At 47.4% G+C, this 20,164-nt stretch overlaps 1 protein-coding gene across 2 annotated transcripts in view; it reads left to right on the forward strand.

Annotated features, from left to right (window-relative positions):
• SLC17A9 (solute carrier family 17 member 9) overlaps window positions 1-18,498 on the forward strand; it is a 29,286-nt gene extending 10,788 nt beyond the window's left edge. Inside the window, exons 3-13 of one of the 2 annotated variants that reach the window (XM_035122960.2) lie at window positions 14-153; window positions 1,671-1,770; window positions 2,314-2,444; window positions 2,820-2,916; window positions 4,587-4,683; window positions 7,890-7,977; window positions 8,807-8,841; window positions 10,704-10,819; window positions 11,958-12,013; window positions 13,930-13,959; window positions 14,921-18,498. In XM_035122960.2, coding sequence (XP_034978851.1) covers window positions 14-153; window positions 1,671-1,770; window positions 2,314-2,444; window positions 2,820-2,916; window positions 4,587-4,683; window positions 7,890-7,977; window positions 8,807-8,841; window positions 10,704-10,819; window positions 11,958-12,013; window positions 13,930-13,959; window positions 14,921-15,084 — 1,054 coding nt within the window. In that variant the 3' untranslated portion in view covers window positions 15,085-18,498. The remainder of the gene's footprint in view (window positions 1-13; window positions 154-1,670; window positions 1,771-2,313; window positions 2,445-2,819; window positions 2,917-4,586; window positions 4,684-7,889; window positions 7,978-8,806; window positions 8,842-10,703; window positions 10,820-11,957; window positions 12,014-13,929; window positions 13,960-14,920) is intronic. The other variant, XM_060277343.1, reaches the window with a different exon arrangement.
• Window positions 18,499-20,164: the final 1,666 nt, after the last annotated feature.

A 20,164-nucleotide genomic window follows, 5' to 3' on the forward strand; every position in this document is an offset into this window, starting at 1 on the left:
TCCTGCCTTCTAGGATAGGAGGAGAGAAAGTCATCCTTCTCTCTGCATCCGTCTGGGGCTCCATCACGGCCATCACCCCTCTGCTCACCTATGTCGGCTCCGCTCAGCTGGTTCTCATCGCTTTCTCCCGGTTCCTTATGGGTTTGCTGCAAGGTGAGATGACCTGCTTCCAAGACTGTCCCAAAATTCCCAAGAAACAGGGACCGGGTGAGCTCAGCCAATTCATGATCCAAAAGGAAGGAAGGAAATGAATGAATGAATTTGCTTAGGTGCACTCACAAAAAAGTGCAGCATAACTAAAATGTTTTTCCTGTTCTCTCCTTCACCTGGACAACTCGTACCTCGTTCCAGGCTTTTCCTGGTACCCCCAAAACCTTTGAGCAGTTGGGTTGTTGTGATCATCCCATGACCATTTGCCAAAAGGGCTTGCAGGCAGCATGCACACTGCAACGTGGGAATGTTCAGGGAGGCAGGAGAGGATATATTGTTTATTAATATCCTTCCTAACTTACGCTAGCAAGTTCCTTTACTTAGCAGTAGGGCAGTTCATTATTTTTTATTTTTTTAAAAAAATGCCTGCTTCAAAGGTCTTATCTTACTACACTAGGGATTACATAGCTATATCTGAAATTTCATGCATATCAGTTAATATCTTGACCCTGATATCTTGACCTTGAATTGAAATTTCAGCCTTCACGACATAGGAAGACGGCCAAGTAAAGAGCTATTTTCGTGGAGGAGGGTCAAGATATTAACTCATGTGTGTGAAATTTCAGATATAGCTATATAATCCCTAATGTAGTAAGATAAGACCTTTGGGGCAGGCTTTTTTTTTAAAAAAAAGCTTTTTATGAACCGCCCTACTTAGCAGAGCTTCACATTCCCCTTTTAAACGCACAGTGGGTAGCTGGTTGCAGGCTTGTATACGCCTCTCACGATTAGGTTCCTGGTAAGTTTCCTTATATCCCTCTTAAAAGAATAAACATGCCACAATCTTGTGTAAAGTAAGTAAAAGTAGTTTACTCACATTCAGTTCACAGCTGGATTCCTGAATGCAGACTTAGTTACAAAGTACAGTATATACATGTGGAGCTATCCTAGTGTTGGCTGGAAGCCAACAGAGCATCTCTAGCTAAAAAGCTGCTCCAACAACGGAGGAAATAAAAAAGAGAGAGATGTGCTGCGTGCCTTGTCCTTTTGTTATCTGGACAGGTAAGGTCACACCCACCTTTAGTAGTCACATGCAAAGGAAGTATGCCCCAGCCAGGAGGAAACAGGAAGTTTTGACTGGCTGGACCAAACATTCCCCTGCATGTCCACTCTAGGAATACAAGGAATGTTGTACTTGACTGCTACTTATGTATCACATCCCACACAGCATGTGTCAACCTTTATCCGGAGACTCATGTGGTAAAAAAGGCCCTGCATAACCCTCCTGGCAAACGTTTGGATATGCAGTGCCCACAATATCCAAGGTTTGGGAGGGAAAGGTGCCAGCAAAATAATGTTGACAAACAGCGCCATTACCCTGTTGGGTGTGGAATTAAAAAAAGAGAGAGGAATTTCTTAGACAATCGGTGGCAAAGAGGAGCTGTGTAGCGTTCGCAGGACCTACATCAAACCTGTTGCTGATTATAATGGAATTTCCTCCCCCTCAACCTTTTTTTTAGGGGTTTACTTTCCTGCCTTGGCAAGCCTGTTTTCCCGGAAAGTGCGGGAGAACGAAAGGGCATTCACATACAGCACGGTTGGGACAGGATCTCAGTTTGGGTAAGTTACAAGATAAATTCTACTGGTAGAGTCGTAGAGTGGGAAAGGGGCCCCTGAGGGTCATCTAGTCCAACCCCCTGCTGTGCATGAATCTTTTGCCCAATGTGGGTCTTGAACCTACGACCCCGAGACTGAGAGTCTCATACTCTACTGACTGAGCGCAGCCGCAACAAAAGTCATATTATAATAAATAATAATAATAAGAATATGTTATTTATACCCCGCCTATCTGGTTGGGTTTCCCCAGCCACTCTGGGTGGCTCCCAACAGAATATTAAAAACACAATAAAACTGGCAAAGCATTCCAGCACTCATGATCCACGAAACAATATTATTAACAACATTAATGAACAAACAGCCCAAAACAAACAGCATTGCTGAATTTGCAAAATTCACTCTCCCCACCTCCATGACTCTCGCAGAAGAAACAGCTTCCTTTTGAAGGCCGGAGGGTGGGGTCAGGCAGGTGGGAAAAGACCTTGCCTGGTTAGCAGAAACTCCCATTGCCCCTCCTGTCATCCTAATTCTCCCTTCCCCCTCCAGGACGCTGGTGATGGGGGCTGCTGGGTCCCTGCTCCTCGACTGGTATGGCTGGAAGAGCGTCTTCTACTTCTCGGGGGCCCTGACGTTGCTGTGGGTTTACTGCATGTGCAAATACCTAATGAATGGAAAGGGTAAAGGACAATTTCCCCTCTCATTGCAAGCCCGCCCTCCCTCCCAGCTGATCATCGGAAACCTGAAGTGTGCTTTTGTGGACCCCCTTGCGGGCTAAAGTGGTATTTGGCGCAGGGATTGTGAATAAGGGATTGAGCAAAATACAAAAGGAAGCTTTGCACTTGCCAGAAAATGTTTTGAAAGAAGCCAGCACTATGACAGCGCAGGTTTGAAATAGGTTCTTGTTAAAAGATAGTTCTCTGTTAATGCTAATAAGATAGGGAGAACGTTTAGATATTATATACGGTACAGTACCTCAGTTTCAGCCCCTGCATGCATTGATTCTGGATATTATTAATCCCTGGGTTTAAATATGTCTTCTTTGCTTGACGTAGAACTCATCATCCCTTTGGAAGGCTTAGCAAAGGGCCTCTCCTTACGCAAACAGACCAAAGTGCCTTGGAAACAGATATTCAAAAAGGCCCCTGTATGGTAAGTCGCTGTCCTGTATTCATCCGTCCAGTTCTTTGTCAGCCTGGGACCCACAAATGTTTTGCACCATGGCTGCTATCAGCCCCAGCCATAAAGACCAACCTCTCCTGATACAGCTATATGTGCAGGGGGCCTTCATGTAAGTAGGGTTCCTGACCGCGCGAAGAGTTCTCCAGATATGCTAGCACAGATGCAGAACTCAAGTGGAGTAGAGCAGGCACCCCCCAACCTTTGGCCCACCAGATGTTTTGGACTACAATTCCCACCATCCCTGACCACTGGTCCTGTTAGCTAGGGATCATGGGAGTTGTAGGCCAAAACATCTGGAGGGCCGCAGGTTGGGGATGCCTGGAGCAGAGTCAGCTGGTGCCTCCATGCTTTGAGATATGTGAACAGGGCTTATATTTGCACTGCTTCCACCTACAAATCATTTTTACTTCTTTTTCCATTCTGGCCGTGACTGGTGGTCAGCTGGCTCTGCTTTCAATTTCTTTAAAAGTAAGTTTCTAGCCCTCATGGTAGCTTGCTGTTTGTCCGTCTCCCTCTGCTTTCCCCAATAAACCCCACATCCACCCCATAGTTCACAATACAGCAGCAGCTGCCTTATACCGAGGGATGTAAAAAGATGTTGTTACCCTTTCCATCCTGCATTTGTCGCATGTGGCACCCTTTCCCTTCCACTTCAGTTCATCTCCTGCCAAATACCGTTATTTGTCTCGCTTTCCGCTATGATGAAATTACATACTTAATTACAGTGGAACCTTGGTTCTCAAACGACTTTGTTGACAAACAAATCAGCTCCCGAACACCGAAAGTGTTCCGGTTTTCGAACGTTTTTCAGAAGCCGAATATCCAATGCGGCTGTCAGCTATTGTTTCTGGGGCGATGGTGCCAGTTGGAAGCCGCACCTTGGTTTTCCAACGTTTCGGGAGTCAGACGGACTTCCAGAACGGATTAAGTTCGAGAATCAAGATTCCCCTGTACTCAAATTACACTGTCATTATGTTACTCCACCCCATTGATTCCAGTGCAAATGAAACGTAATTCAAACGGTTGGGGAGGGGAACAATCAATTGCATATTGTTTGTGGACCGAAGGCACCAACAGCAGTGAATATCAATCATGTTTGCCAATTTGATTTCCTTTCTGGACACAGAACAAAGAAGCGGACATCTTATTCCTGCCCTTGTTTTCGTCAGACTTCTCCAACATCCCTGCTTATATCCCATCTCGCTGTTTGTCCTAGCAAATCCCATGTAATCTACTTTGGCTGGCAGTAAATCTCCAGGGTCTCAGGGAGAGGTCTTCCCCTGTACCTGAGTCTTCTTCAAGTGGAGATACCAGGGACTAAACCCGGGACCTTCTAAATCAGGGCTGGAGAGCCTTGGACCTTCCAGGTATTGTTGGACTCCACCTCCCAAGAGCCTCAGCCCCACGTGGCCAGTGGTCAGGGGTGTTGGAAGTTGTCCAGCAACAGCCAGAGGGCCAAAATTTCCCCATTACTGTTCTGCACATGCTCTGTGCCTGAGCTGCCAGTTATAGTACTTGCTCAGTTTCCTTGAAAACATGTGTGTGTGTGTGTGTGTGTGTGTGTGTGTGTGTGTGTGTTTGTGCGTACCCTAATGACCCACCATATCTAACGACGACGTCTCCTGTATATCTCCCCCCAGGGCAGTGATCACAGCTCAGCTGTGTGCGGCTGGCTCCTTTTTCACCCTCCTCTCCTGGCTGCCGACTTTCTTCAAGGAGACTTTTCCCGATTCCAAAGTAAGCTGGCGTTGTGGATAAGAAGGAAAGAGAATGACATTCGAGGGGGTTGCGAATGGCTCCCAGAAGTATAAACGGAGCTTCCAGCTCTCAGTAGGATTCCCAAGTTGGCAACTCTTGCCTGCCCCTTTAAAAGCAGGATTGGAAAAATCTTGTGGCCCTCCAGATATGGTTGAACTCAACTCCCACCAATCCCAGCTGATGCCCAGAGGTCGGGGATGATGGGAGTTGTAGTCCAGAAAGGTCTGGAAGAGCACAGTTTCCCCATCACTGTTGCATTAAGGCAACCTTTGTCTCAAGGCCTTGATTTTTCATTTAGTAATTACATCAGAGAAATGTTGGTGATTGGCAGGGGTGGCTACTCCCCCGCCCCCACATTGAGGGGGCCTGGCCATGTGGCATGTCATATGATGCCGTCCAGAGTGTGCTGGGCAGGGGGGGGGAATCACAGAGGTTGATCTTTGCCCTCGCTTGTCCCAGTCGCTGCCCAGCTCCTGGGCTCCAGGGGAACAGCTGGTCCAAACATAAAAGCAAATTTCAAGGGACACACATGACCTTTCGGGCCAAGAGATTTGTCCTTAGTAGCAATTGAAAGAGTTTCCCCTACGCTAACTGTAGGTCGCTTCGAGACACTTTATGTGGGAAGCAACCAATTCTCTGAATTAATAATAATTCCTATTTTCTGCAAAATCTCTGAGGTGTTGTTCTTTTTGCTTATGCGTCTTACTTATTTATCCATTTATTTATTTAAAAAAAACCCTGCATACACCCATGGGAAAAAAAATCAAAGCCATTTATAACAGTAGAAACTACTTATTTTTTTTCCTTTCTTGCTCTCTTTTTGTGCTTTTGTTTTTATATGGATTTGCTGTCAGGCCTGGCTCGCCCATTGACTCTAGTGGCGTGTTGCGCCTGGGCGATCAGGGGGCGCTGAGGGGCGCCCCAGCAAGTGGGGGAGCTGCCCGGCGGCCTCCCTTTTCCCAGGCGCGGCGGGAGAGCAGGGAGGTAAGCGAGTGAAACAGGGGCACTAGGATCCTGTTCCGCTCTGCAGCGCCAGGGTCATCCCTCAGCCGGGCGCTGCGTTTCATTGGTAGAGGCGACGCCACATGGCAGCACCTCTACCAATGAAACACAGCGCCCTGTTGGCGGGAAGGAAACAGCCGTGGACCCAGCGAGCGCTGGAGTTGCGGGAGACGGCCAGGAAGGGCGCGGCGCGGCCTGCCCAGGCACCCCGGCCCGCTGTGAGAAGGGAGGAAGGCAGCGCGGAGCAGTGGCGCCCCTCCCCCACTCAATCCGGCATCGGGCAGGCGGGCGGCCTCTGGCACAGCGCGGCCCCGCTGTGAGGTGCAGGGGCCGCTGTGAGGCTCCCCCCACCGCCTAGCACGCCAGGTAAGAGCTTTCCTTTTTTTAAAAGATGGGGGGAGGCCCGAGGGATCCCTGCACCAGGGCGCCCGATGACCTTAAGACGGCCCTGTTTGCTATCTTCTTGTATCATTTTTAAAAAAGCTTTAATTAAAAAATTAGGCCAAAAAAGTAAAACAGATCAACTATTACAGGACGTGTTTAAGCAGAATTGTCTGTGTATTTGGTGGCACGGAAAAGTTTTCAGCAAATGTCTAAAGCTCCGTGTAGAGACGTTCCCTGCTGAATCTATTGGAAAGCTCTTGTCATATGAGCCTTACCAACTAAGGGTTCAGGTGGTCTCTAAAGCTGCGCTGCAAGAAGAGGAGGTTTGCATCTTTTAAAATAACTGCAAACCACATGTTCTTACGGTTGCGCTAGTGCACACATGGCGCTTTCAAAGAAGCGTCCAAAATTGGATAAGTGCACATCACACTAGGCTCATGCTCACAAAGCACTCTGGCAAGCATTAGTTCCAAATGTTCTGTTGTCTGCACTCTGCTGTGACTTAATAGTTGCGTAATTAGGGCTGCCGTGTGTCCAGAATTTCCTGGACATAGCCGGAATATGGCAGTCAGAAACGGCATTGCTTCAATGTCCATGAAAATCGGGACATACGTCCAGATTTTGGTGATTTTCCCCCAAAAAAGATTTTGCAAAAAACCCCCAAAAAAACCACCTCAACAACCTTTTTGTCCTGATTTTCACTTTTTGAAATACGGCAACCCTATTGTCTTAATACAGGGGCTGTAATCCTCTGTAGGAAGACTCAGTGTGGTAAAATTGCACCACCTTCTGTTCAAATGTGCACACAACAAATGAATTCTTCCTATAAACAAGTGCATAATCAATCAGCAATGATTTTAAAAAAAACAGGGTTGGCTGAAGATATTTTTCTGCCTGAGATGAAGGTCCAGGAACTCTTTGGCGGCTGAGCTGAGAGTCTGTTTGGACCCTGGCTCAGAACCTGGAGACTGAGAGGGAGGGTGTGTCAGAAAGGAAAGTGAATTGACCCTGGTTTTTATATATTGCTCCCTTCGTAGTAATGTGACAAATTTATATGTAGCTGTGTATTCATATAATACTTTCGTTTATGCTTTTTGTTGTTGCTTCCGCTTTTCTGTACACGCATATTTTTAAAAATACATTAAGCGGTATAGAAGCTAAATTAATTTTTATAAAAGATGGGACATTCTTCAACCTCGGGTCCCCTGATATTGTTGGGCTTCAACTCCCATCATCCCTGACCAACGGCTAAACTGGGGAAGATGGGAGTTGTAGTCCACCACCCTATGGGAGCCCAAGGTTGAAGGACATGAGACAGTGCTGAACCAAATAGTCAAAGAAATTGACTTGGTCTGAGGCTGTTTGCTTGTTTGCCAGCACCACACCACCCCAAGAGGCTTCTGATACAGTGGCCATTCAGGATCCTAACTACAAGAAAGAAGATTCCACCTAAACATTAGGAAGAACTTCCTGACAGTAAGAGCTGTTCGGCAGTGGAATTTGCTACCAAGGAGTGTGGTGGAGTCTCCTTCTTTGGAGGTCTTTAAGCAGAGGCTTGACAGGCATATGTCAAGAATGCTTTGATGGTATTTCCTGCTCAGCAGGGGGTTGGACTGGATGGCCCTTGTGGTCTCTTCCAACTCTATGATTCTATGATCAGGCCATGTTCTTGTAAACATTCAAAGATGCCTGATTCAGGGCCAGATCTTGCTCCATATTCTCTTGCACTGTCAAGGCCTCTGTTGGTGGACTGGCCCTTTTTGTGTGTGTGCTCACTTTTCCCTTATCTCTCCTTTCAGGGGTGGGTATTTAACGTTGTGCCGTGGCTGGTGGCAATTCCGACTAGCTTGTTCAGCGGATTCCTTTCCGACCAGTTTATCAATCAAGGTGACTTAATCCCTTGGGGTGTTTTCCCTCTTCCATCTCTCCACACTGGCGGTTGGGCAGGGGCTTGGGTGAACATCCAAATGGTGTAGCTTTTAATTCCAAAGCATCACCTGCAGAACTTCTGCATGTCATGGGCTTGCGTGCCTCTTAAAAAGCATAGGACTCTTGCCAGGAAGAATATAACTCATCTCCAGAGATGGGGTGTCATAGGAAAGGCAAGTAGGAACCTATAATCACTTTTTCATTGTCTGTCACAATTGTATTGCTCTTTTAGGGTGTTTTGGTTTTATAATAAGCGAAGGCAAGTCTTGAAACTTCTACTCCAGTTTTCACCACGGGCATGTGCCCCCCCCCCAAAATTGCTAATAATAATAATAATAATAATAGTAATAATAATTTTCTTATTTATACCACGTCCATCAGGCTGGGTTTCCCCAGCCACTCTGAATGGCTCCCAACAGAACACTAAAAACAGAATAAAACTTCAAACATTAAAAACTTCCCTAAACAGGGCTGCCTTCAGATGTCTTCTAAAAGTCAGGTAGATGTTTATTTCCTTGACATCTGGTGAGAGGGCGTTCCACAGGGCGGGCGCCACCACCGAGAAGGCCCTCTGCCTGGTTCCCTGTAACCTCCCTTCTCGCACTGAGGGAACCGCCAGAAGGCCCTCGCCACTGGACCTCAGTGTCCGGGCTGAACGATACAATGCGGCCCCCAGACTGCAGAAACTGTTCTGTGTAACAGCCCTTTGGATATTTAAGGACAGCTGCCGTGCTCGACTCTTTAAGCTGCTCCAGACTTTCTGACACTCTTTTTCTCTCCCTTCTAGGATATAAAGCAATCACTGTCCGTAAGTTCATGCAGGTGAGAGAAAAAGCCCTGAATCTGCAAGCAGGTTGGCATGACAGGAACACATTTCCTTGTGTGAGCAGATCTGCGAGATCTGTTCTTTGCGTTAGAGTCAAGGTGGTACAGAAGACAGAGGAATTCAGCATTGCACTGGTACAAACGTTCCTGCTTGCCTAGCGGGATGATCTCCCCTCTCCTCCCCCTGTTGTCTGGCTCTTCTGGGCGGTTCTCTCCTGACCCCTACCTCCCCAAGAGCCAATTGAGGGGGCACAGGAGGAAGCAGAAGGCCCTTGTGTTGGTGGAAGTCATTGTGTGGGCTTCTGCTAGCAGGGAATAGGCCCTAAACGGCCACAGTCCAGTATACCTGAAGGAGTGTCTCCACCTCCATCGCTCTGCCTGGACACTGAAGTCTAGTGCCGAGGGTCTTCTGGCGGTTCCCTCACTGCGAGAAGCCAAGTTACAGGGAACTAGGCAGAGGGCCTTCTCGGTAGTGGCACCCGCCCTGTGGAACGCCATCCCACCAGATGTCAAAAAGAAAAACAACTACAGTACCAGACTTTTAGAGGACATCTGAAGGCAGCCCTGTTTAGGGAAGCTTTTAATCTTTAAGAAATTAGTGTAGTTTAATATTTCTGTTGGAAGCCGCCCAGAGTGGCGGAGGAAACCCAGCCAGATGGGCAGGGTATAAATAATATATTATTATTATTATTATTATTATTATTATTATTATTATTATTATTATAGTTGACTTTGACCAGGGAGACACAGGATTGAAGCCCACAAAACTGTTCCTGCGGAACAACTTCTGCTCCAGAAATGAAACTTCCGCTTCCTTTCCTGCTTTCCCCAAGTGCTCCTTGCACCCTCCGCAAATGCTTGGTGGAACCCTCCCAGAGCAGATTTTTGGGTGTAGAAATTGTAGAGTTGGAAGGGGGACCACGGGGGCCAACTAGTCCAACCCCCTGCAATGCAGGAATCGTTCGCCCAGTGTGGGGCTCGAACCCACAACCCTGAGATTAAGAGTCTCGGGCTCAGCCGGCTGAGCTATCCCTTGGTGTGGGTGTGCAGAGAAGGAGAGATAAAGTTCTGATGGCCGAGTGGAAGATAGGCTTGCGCAGTGATGTCATTGGGTAGAAATCCCTGCCCAGCCATGTAACTTACTGTGTTACCTGGGGCTGATCATTTATCTCTTCGTCTGGCCTCCCTTAGAGGGTGTTTCTTGTGCTGTCAAAAGCAAGGACGTAGGAGAGAATAGTTTATAGTGCCCTGAACTTCTTGCTTGCCGTTCTCAGGACACATGAGGTCTAAGTACGCCACTTCCAATCGTGATTTTTAAAGAAGTAATTACAGGAATGCAGAAGGGAGTTGATTTTGGCACGTTAATTGCTCCCACCAGCCCATAACTGCAGCATGGGGAGGGGGATTTTTGCTGCAATGGGTCAGGGAGGGGAGGATTATATCTCCCTGCCCCATGTACTGCTTTCGCAGTTAAAATCACAATTCCCATTTTAATTAAATGGTTGGAAGCGATACAATGAGCTACATATGGAATTGGGCCTTTACTGGGTAGTAAGTTAAATGTGTGGGGGGGGGGGAGCTGCTGCCAGTCAGAGTAGGCAACATTGGCCTAGGTTGACAAACTTCCTATGTCCCATTGAACCCCGTGGAACTTTGTTCCGAGTAAACCTTCGCAGGAGTAGCCAGCTGGCTTCCCCCATCGTTCAGAATTTGTCTTGAATGATACAGATAGTGGCTTGTTGGCCCCGATGGTGGTTGGGAAACACTGGTCAGGTAACGATAGCTGAAGCTGCTGTCGCCCCCATCTGCTAAATTCAGCACCAGCTAAATTTGGTATTTTGACTTTCTTCTTCTTTGAGGTCATTGGCTCAGGGGTTTCCAGCATTTTTGCCGTGTGCATTGGTCACACCAACAGTTTCGGTCGCGCGGTTGTGTTTGCGTCGGCCTGCGTGGGACTACAGACCTTCAACCACAGGTAATAGTAGAAGACCTTCTCAGCCCAGAACCGGTCTTGGGGACCCCAAAGGGTAGCCATTGTGGTGGGATTGGGTTGGGGAGACCTGGCTGGACCTCAGCCTGGCCTGCTTCGCAAGGCAGTTGTGAGGTTCTGTTGCCGTATTTATGATCGAGGTGCTATAAAGTTCGTTAGTGGGTCGTAAAACACGGACCCACGCTGCCAACCTTTAATGGCGCCCAGCACGCTCCCAGCTGTGCCTGTTAAAATTCTTCTTCTTCTCGGACCCAGCAGAGTTACTGCTCAACTGGAAATCGGATAGCAGTCGTCTTCAAGAAATCAAGCACACCGTAACTTCTAAACTAACTTAAACTTTATTTACAGACTAGTCTCATTCAGCCCGTTAAGAAAGGCCGCGGGCTTCCCTCCCTTTCTGCGCTCGGCCGCGGGGCGCGCCAGGACCGCAATTAAACAAAGCGCTCTCCCGTCGTGTCCCACGGCCGAGCACAGAGAGGGAGGGAAGGCCATGGCCCTGCCGCTCCTCCCACGGGCCAGGTAGGGTTGTCAGGAGGAGGCGGCGGCGGACCAAGATGGCGGTATCGGGCTCCGGGGCCGTCGCGGCCCCGGAGCCCGATGCCACCATCTTGGTCCACCACCGCAGGGGAACGGGAGGCAGAGGGTTGAGGGGGGGAGAGAGAGAGCGCATGTGTACGTCCCGCCTCTTCGTCCAGTCCCTGTGTCCGTGGGGCACATGCGCATTAGCGCGGACACAGGGACACAGGGACTGGACGCAGAGACACACGGACTTTATTATATAGGATACTTAACATAATACAGTGGTGCCTCGCTTAACGAATGCCCTGTAAGACGAATTTTTCGCTAGATGAATGGATTTTGCGATCGGAGGTTGCCTCATAAGACGACGAGGTTTTCTATGTCTGCCGCTTCGTCTTACGAAGCCGGGTCATAGAAAAAATGAACCTCCGACTGCAAAGTCTACTGTGTAGCGAGAAATTGCCAGGGCTTTTTGCTGCCTGCCTTCCCCTTGGCAAAACGCCCCCACACTGCCGCACTTTGGCTCCGGGACGGTCATAGCTTCTGTTACCCAGCCTTGGTCTCAATTCCTATTCTTTCCTCTTCTTTCCCTCCCCCTGAACAGTGGCATCTCAGTCAATATACAAGACCTGGCTCCTTCGTGTGCTGGCCTGCTGTTTGGTGAGGATAGATTATAAATTTTATATCCGACAAGGAAAACAAAATGCATATCACATTTTAATATTGCAAAGGTATCAGAGGCCAGGGGAAGTGAACCAGTTTCTGTGGTATTTCTTGGCATTCCTGTATTAGATAGGGATGGATAGGAATTTTGGTGTCTATCAGCTTCTCCACATTTCTGCACAAGACGAAAAATTGGTCAGCTGCGGAGTGCTCCTGTTCCACTCATGAAAAACGGGACTTTAAAAATTGTTTTTACAGTGGTATCTCAGGTTAAGAACTTACAGTAATTTGTTCCAGAGGTCAGTTCTTAACCTGAGGCACACTTTCGCTATGGGGCCTCCTGCGGTGCGTGATTTCCGTTCTTATCCTTTTTAACCTGGAGCAACCAATTCCTGGTTAGCGGAGTTTGTAACCCGAAGCATCTGTAACCCGAGCTCTCACCGTATTTTAAGATTTTCTTGGGTTGCCATAAACGAAACGAAACAAAAAATGACCCAGACGTTTGGCCAAGTCTTTAAAATCTGCCTTGACAGAAAGTTTGATCCTGAAAAAGAGGGCATATCCAGGGGAAAGAGGACATGTGGCAACCTGGCCTGAAAGAGAGGACATGTCCTGGAAAAAGAGGACCTATGGCAACCCTAATTTTTGCAAACAAGCATTTAGATGCCAAATTGTGAGCACCACCAGTTTTGTGGATCATGGAGTGGCCGCGGAGGTTCTGGCAGAGGGGAGCCAAAGTAAGTTAGGGAAGGCTTTGTTAGAGCTGCTTGAAAAGTGACATGGGGGAGATGTAGCCTGAGAGATCAAGAGGGAAAGGGGGACGTAGGGATAGGGGGATGAGCTTGTACAGATCACTTGTCAGCAATATGAGCTGCATGAACCAGTGGAAATGGGTCAGTGGGGCACAGGATTCAACCACAGTTGGGGGGACCTGTGCCCCCCCCCAGTTAAGAAAACTTAAAAGGTTCAGCCTTAACTACTGTTAGTATTCCAGTAATTGATAAGCAAAGACAATCCATTAATAAACCTCAGGTCTTCATTTCTTAAGTGACTTCCTGAGACCTGGGGTGTCCTGGGGCTGCAGATTTTGATATACAGTCTTCGTAAGTCGAGGTTTTCGGATGTTGAAGCGCCGCTTGTGCGCATGCACGGAGCGTGATTTTGCGCTTCTGCGCATGCGCAGACCGTCGGGCGTGTGCGGCAAAAAGACTTCCGTGGTTGTCGGCTTCGGATGTTGAGGTTTGACTGTATATATGTGTGTGTGTGTGTGTATTATATATATATATATATATATATATATATATATATATATATATATATATACTGTATATATATATAGTTTTTTACACTGAGTGGCAGTGGGTCTCCAGAGCTTCAGATGTGCTCTACCTCTTCCCATGGAAAGCTGCCTTTGGTCCATATATATATATGTGTGTGTGTGTGTGTGTGTGTGTGTACACACACACACACACACGTAAGCAATTCAACAGCATTTCAAGTTTAGCAATCAATCACTCCATCTGCATCTTCCCCTCCCTCCATGGTTCCCCCAATATTTCAATTCAGATTTTGTGTAAAACATTCAAAAATTGATGGGATTTGTGACGTTTTTCCACGCCCAGCAGTGCAGACTGATGCGCTTGCAAGTAAAAGGACACCCCTTGTTTTAAGTGAAATGACAACCCAGACAAAGGGGTTAGAGAAAGGAACCGCACACCCTTTCCCAACCTGGTGCTCTCCAGGTAATTGGACTACAACTCCCATCATCCCTGATCATTGGCCATGCTTGCTGGGGTAGTTGGAGTTTGAGAGTCTACAACATCTAGAAAGCTTCAGGGTTCTCCAACGCTGGATTAAATACATTGTGCATTTTTTCAAAGCCATGCCTCAGTTTCCTTTCTTTCTCTCCACAGGGGTGGCAAATACTGGTGGGGCTTTATTAGGTAAGTGATTGCTCAGGAATTTGCTCCATTAAGTCTTACATCAAGTCTGTCCACACGAAGGACTGGTTTGTTAAGCACAATGAACCCTGGGGATTTTGGCCCTCTGAGGATGGCCAGGGAGCCCTGACAAATAATTCATGTACAGTGGTACCTTGGTTCTCAAAGTTAATCCGTTCCGGAAGTCCATTCCAAAACCAAAGCATTCCAACCCAAGGCACGCTTTCCCATAGAAAGTAATGCAAAATGGATTAATCTGTTCAGACTTTTAAAAACAACCCCTAAAACAGCAATTTAACATGAATTTTACTATCTAACGAGACCATTGATCCATAAAATGAAAGCAATAAACAATGTACAGCAGTCACACAATCAATCAATCAATCAATCAGTAACTGAACTGGGTCACACACAAAAAGCTACAAAAATGCAAAATTAATAGCAAAAACAGACAGACCTCAGTGTAACACTCAAAACGGAAGCGTGGCACTCAAAACGGTGCACGTTTGGCTTCCAGAGAAAGTTCACAAACTGGAACACTTACTTCTGGGTTTACAGTGTTTGAGTTCCAAGTTGTTTGACTACCAAGGCGTTTGAGAACCAAGGTACCACTGTAATTGAATTAAAGGGAGCCCCAGACTCCTTAGTTTTACATACCACTCGATTCGCAAAAACCTTCCAAGCGGTTTGCAAGAAACAGTATATTGATTAAAAACGCTGATAAAAATGAACATTAAAAACAAAACAAAATGTAAATATACATCACATCAGCGGTTTTCAAACAAATCTTCATAATAACGTTACATATGAAAATTGCAGTCCTTGTTCTGCAGGTCAAAGCAGTTGAGTGGGTTCAGGAGATCTTTCAAGGAAACTGATGTAATCAAATAAAAAAAACACCAAGAGAGTAATTGTATGGAATTTTTTTAAATTGCCAATCTGTTCCCTTTCTTTCTGCACGTAGGTGTTGTTTGTGTGTACCTAGCTGGACATCTGATCGAAATCACCGGTTCATGGGTATCTGTTTTCAATCTCGTGGCAGCAGTAAACGCCTTTGGACTTTGTACTTTCCTCATCTTTGGGAAAGCCCACAGAGTGGACACAGACTCTGCCTTTGTAGAACTGTAGGGACCAAGATTTAGACAGGACGCGAAGTCTGGGATGGGAGGACACAGAATTGAAACTGGACACTGAGATAGTTTTTATGAATGAAGAAATGGATGAAGAAATTGACAAATGGATATCCAGTGGCTTACTGATATCCTTAGTTCCATTGATGTGCATTGGCCCCTTTTGCAGCTGTCTGGAGTGATCGTGATACTGACAAGCTTGCTTGTTGCTACCGTACTGCAAGCTGCTTCTCTTTCTACTGGAAACGTTGTTCAAATTGCAAACAAGCACCCACAAAAGTTCATCGCAATAGAGTTGTGGCTACTTAACATTGTCCCAGGAGGAGCAGAGTCCAGGCGCGTAGCAAGGGAGGGGCGATGAGGGAGGGGTGTCCCGGGCTCCACTCTGGCAGGGGGCAGCACCCCGGCCCCTCCCCACCCTCCACCGACGACGGCCGACGATGTTGCGCTCCGTAGCATGCTCTGCTTCTTCCTTCTCGGGCAGAAGCGAGGGGTGGGTGGCCGCTGACGCTCCTCCTTGGCCCGCCCCTCGCCTCCTCTGGGGCTCTCTGAGGCTTGCGGGTTGTCTGCGGGTTCAACCTCGTGGTCTCGCTGGGACCGCGGGGACTCTTTCCCCCCGTCTCCCTCTCTCGCACTTGGCGCTTGTGCGGTCCCAGGAGGAGCCTCTGCGCTCTTCCTAGAGCTGCCACCGGGACTGCTGCACACTCGCCCGGGCAGTGGCGCGGTGGAGCTGGAGCCAACGAGGCACACGGAGATCGCGGCGGCTGATCCGCAGAGATCGTGCCTGCTTTGCCATGAGTTTCCCTCGGCCCTTGCGCCGATCCGTCAGCCTGAGCTCTGCATGGACCCTGAGGCTCATGGTGCTGGGACAGGGCCCCGTGGGTAAAACAGGTATACCATCCCGTCCACTCCCGTGGATGCGGGTGTCCTTAAGCACATGGGGCACCGGGGACATTTCGCCACTCGAGCACCGATCCTTCCCTCTCCACGTGGAGGGCCAGCTAGCAGCGCTCCCTTTCCAATCCGTCGAAATCGTCCCCTGCCTGGACGGACTGCACATGCACCGTTCGTCCTGGCGCGTGCGTTGTGACGTCAGGAACTTATCTGCCCGTTAAAAAGAGAACTTGTTTTCTGCAGCCTTAACCTTGGTCCTCCAGGTCTCAGCTGATGTGTGTGTGAAACCTGCAGTTTTTCTGTACCATTTTGATGTTCTGTTCCAGAGACCCTCGTTGGTGGGTCTCCTATCAAAAACGACCCAACGCAGTTTGAGTTTTCTCAGCCATTAATCACGAGACTTTCCAGATAATGGCTTTGTGTGAGAGCGTGGATGTGAGCAATAATGGCTTAGTTGTTTTTCTTTCTTCTCAGATGACATCCTGACAGCTTTCTCCAGAGAGAAGTTGCTGTTGTTGGGAGGCAGGGATATATTTCCTGCACACACCAGTTTGTTTGTTTTTAATCTCAGTCGGCATTATAACTGGTTTGACTAGTAAAACCGTGTCCTCTCAGAAAACAAGGACTGGGCTCTGAAAAGTCAGTAAACTCTGGCTTGTGTCAGACTCGGCCCATAAACCTGCCAGATTCCATCTCCTCCCACTGGTATTTTTGTCTAGGTCAGGGTTTCCCAAACTTGGGTCTCCAGCTGTTTTTGGACTACAGTTCCCATCATTCTTAGCTAGTAGGACCAGTGGTCAGGGATGATGGGAATTGTAGTCCAAAACCAGCTAGAGACCCAAGTTTGGGAAATCCTGGTCTAGGTTGAAGTGCTCTGGTGGAATTGGCTAGTACCTGTAACATCACTAGAGATAGGCATCAATTTCCCCCCTTTGTTCCAGAACCATTCCATTTTGCTTATTATTATTATTATTATTATTATTATTATTATTATTATTATTATTATTATGTGGGGGGAGGTATTTGTATTTTAATAGGATGTGGGGATTTTGGTGCGTTGTAGGTTGTGTGCTGTATTACATAAGCAAAGAAATGAGGACATAGCCCCTAGTGGAGAGCTTGCTAGTGGTTCGCACAAAGGATAAAATGCAGTTGCAAGATTGTTTTATAGATAATGCACAGTGAGGCCATTTAGATTTCCTGCTAGCTCTCACTTTCTTCCAAGGTCTGTGGGGCAGTAGCCTCAGGAATTTGAAAGAGGAATGTGGATCCATAGAGTGTCTTATTAGAGTCCCTTTAACCAGAGGAGCATGAAAGCTCTGAGCCTTCAGCATAAAATAGTGTCCTGGGCTTCTTGGGAGGGAGCCGTTTGACACTTCTCCCCCAGTCCAGATCAAGGTTCAGTTGGAAAACGTGTTGGGGTAGGATTTTGTAAAATCCTGAGTTCTCTACCTTTTCTCTCTACAGGATTGCCTGTTTATATATTTCACTGGTGTTTACATGAACTGAGAATGTTGAAAGAACTGAATGTTAGTCCTTAACTCACCTCTTTGTGCCTTAAGTCTGCAATTGTTGGAAGGAGCAAAAATCTGGGCATCCTGGAGGTCAGCCTCAGGGATGGCTTCGGCCCATGTTTCTGACACCAGCGGTGGCAAGAATTCTGCAGGCAGCGCTCCGTCTGAAAAACTTAATATGGGGGTGCCCTTCTGCAGCCTGGGTGGCATTTGCTCAGAGTGAACCCCCTGAAATAACTAAGCTAGGCCCATTAATTTTATTAGGCCTTCTCTGAGTAAAACTTGGTGGAATACTACCCTGTGAGGCTGATCCCAAGACTCCTCTTTGAATGTTGCAGGAGCTAGCAGGCAAGCAAAGTTTGAATTTCTCAGAGATCTCTGTGTAGCTGTTAAATGCCAAAGTTAATGTTATGGTTAATGCCGCCCATTTCTTAGTAACATCTGGTGCAGGTGTGGGGAGCCTTTGGTCCTTGAGATGTTGATTAACTACAAGTCCCATCATCCCCAATGGCCAGAGGTGTCAGGAGTTGTAGTTCAGCAACATCTAATACATCTTACTGTGTCCTGAAACCCTGACATCTCATATCTTCTATTCCTTACCACCAGCAGACAACGGTGTGGGAAAATTCAGCATGCCCATGCATCAGGACTTGTGGCTAGGACAGGTTGTACTATAGGCATAGAGGGTGAGAAGCAGCTGTTTGTTCCTTGCAATCTCCTGTGTATTTTCACGTTGCAATACTTGAAAGGTTCCCCCTTCCCGTTACACTCAATGGCAGCTACCAGTTGTGTTCAAGTGACCTCATTTGTTTTCCTTTTGTAAATGTAGCATTTATTTACATGGATGCGATCTATGCAGGTGTTTCTTCATACGCTCTGCACCTTTCGAGAGAGCGCTCCTTTGGTCCCTGGGTGGTTTTTGAAAGAGAACCACCACCAGGCTTGGGGTGTTGTTGTTTTTTTGCTGAATCTCACCAGTCCAAAATAAAGGAGACGAAACCAGGCCATCCGCCGTCTTATTGAAATGAGCAAGGTCTGTGTTGCTCTGCCAATAATAAAGCAGAAATCCAATTAAGCGGTATTTGAATCACATACGAAATCCGGACGCCCATAATGAGCCGCTTTTGTTTCTTTGATACTTCATTATAACTGTGGCTCAGGAGTGCGGGATCTTTTTCAGGGCCACATAACCCTGCTAAGCAGCCTCCCAGGGGCCACTTGGCAGTGATGGGCGGGGCCAGAAGCAAAAGTGGGAGTAGCAATGAATGCACATTTTACCTTGGCTGGCTTCTGTCCAGACTCGCACAGCTCCTTCTGTCCTCAACTCAGGAAGGAAGCGTCACTGTCAGAGCTCTGCCCATTACACAGTGAACCGTAATGCCAAGGAGTGAGAGACCAGACAAATTAGACCCTTCGGGGCTCATTGCCGCTACACATACTTAGGGGGAATGTTCTTAAGAACAAGGACAACTGTGTTGCAACTTGAACTGGCATGGCACCGTGTCTATCCCAGGGTTGAGGAACAGGTGGCTGTCCTGAGGAGGATGGACTACAAATCCCATCTTTGAACATCATGCTGCCTGAGGCTGACGGGATCAGTGTTTGGAGGGCTGCCGTTTCCCCATCCCTCACCTGTACTTTTGAATAAAAGTAGACACAAAAAAACATGCCTTTCTCAAGCTGTGTGCCGCCGATGCCTCCTGGTGAGTAAATTTACCTGTGTGCAAAGCGCAGCAGAAGGCTGGTTTGAAGGACTGGGAAACTGCCGGAATAGCTACAATGCGAACCGTTATTGGTTTTAAAGCAGTGTAAGGGCCATTGGTTCACTCCCCCCCCCCAAAAAAAGCTTTGTGGCACTGATCTTTTTCATTTGGAGATCTCCCGAGAAAGTTGCAATGCCCAGGGTTCCCTGTGGAAATGGAATTATTAAAGCAGTTTTAAGTGTGTGGCTATGCAAATGTGCCTCACAATGAAAATCTTTTGTACAACTCTCACTGCAATTAAATGGGAGTTCCGCCTCTTTAGATTCAGGCTGGCATTTCCTAGTTGGCTCTGTGTCTGATACTGTATTTTGGCTTCAATCTCTCTCTGTGTGTGGGATATGAAGCCTGTTTTTCCCCTTCCACTTCTTGAGGTTTTGAATGCTATTATTTTCTTCATTTCTACTGTAACTGTAACGACACAGACATATATAGGATGCACACAGGGGGATTACTTTTCCATGCATTTCGGAGAAACAGCTACATGCAGAGTCCAACAGAGGGAGCTGCAAGAACTGGGATCTGGATCAAGCCAAGTCTAGATTTCAAGACTCCTGTTGAATTCCCTTCTGAAAGGCTGTAAAAAGCAGCAACATCACAGAGTCAAACTGGCTGCTTAAGGCCAAGTCTGCATTGCAGATGATCTCCATTGAGCTGGTGACTTGAGCTGATAATTGCTTAGAACGGCCTTTGCTAGCTGGATTACTTTCATACGTTTTGGACTATAATTCCCATCAGCCCCAGCAAGCCCAACCTGCCTGGGGCTGATGGGAGTTGTAGTTGACAACCTCTGGAGGGAACCAGATTGGCATAGGACACTGTGACCAAACATCTCATAGTTCCTTCTTTGGTCCTGTTTTCCTCCCTGTGGAGTAACAAAAGCTCATTTTCTATGGGCTTGGAGTAGACA

This window comes from Zootoca vivipara, chromosome 7 (genome assembly GCF_963506605.1).
Source record: "Zootoca vivipara chromosome 7, rZooViv1.1, whole genome shotgun sequence".
NCBI classification, from domain to species: domain Eukaryota; kingdom Metazoa; phylum Chordata; class Lepidosauria; order Squamata; family Lacertidae; genus Zootoca; species Zootoca vivipara.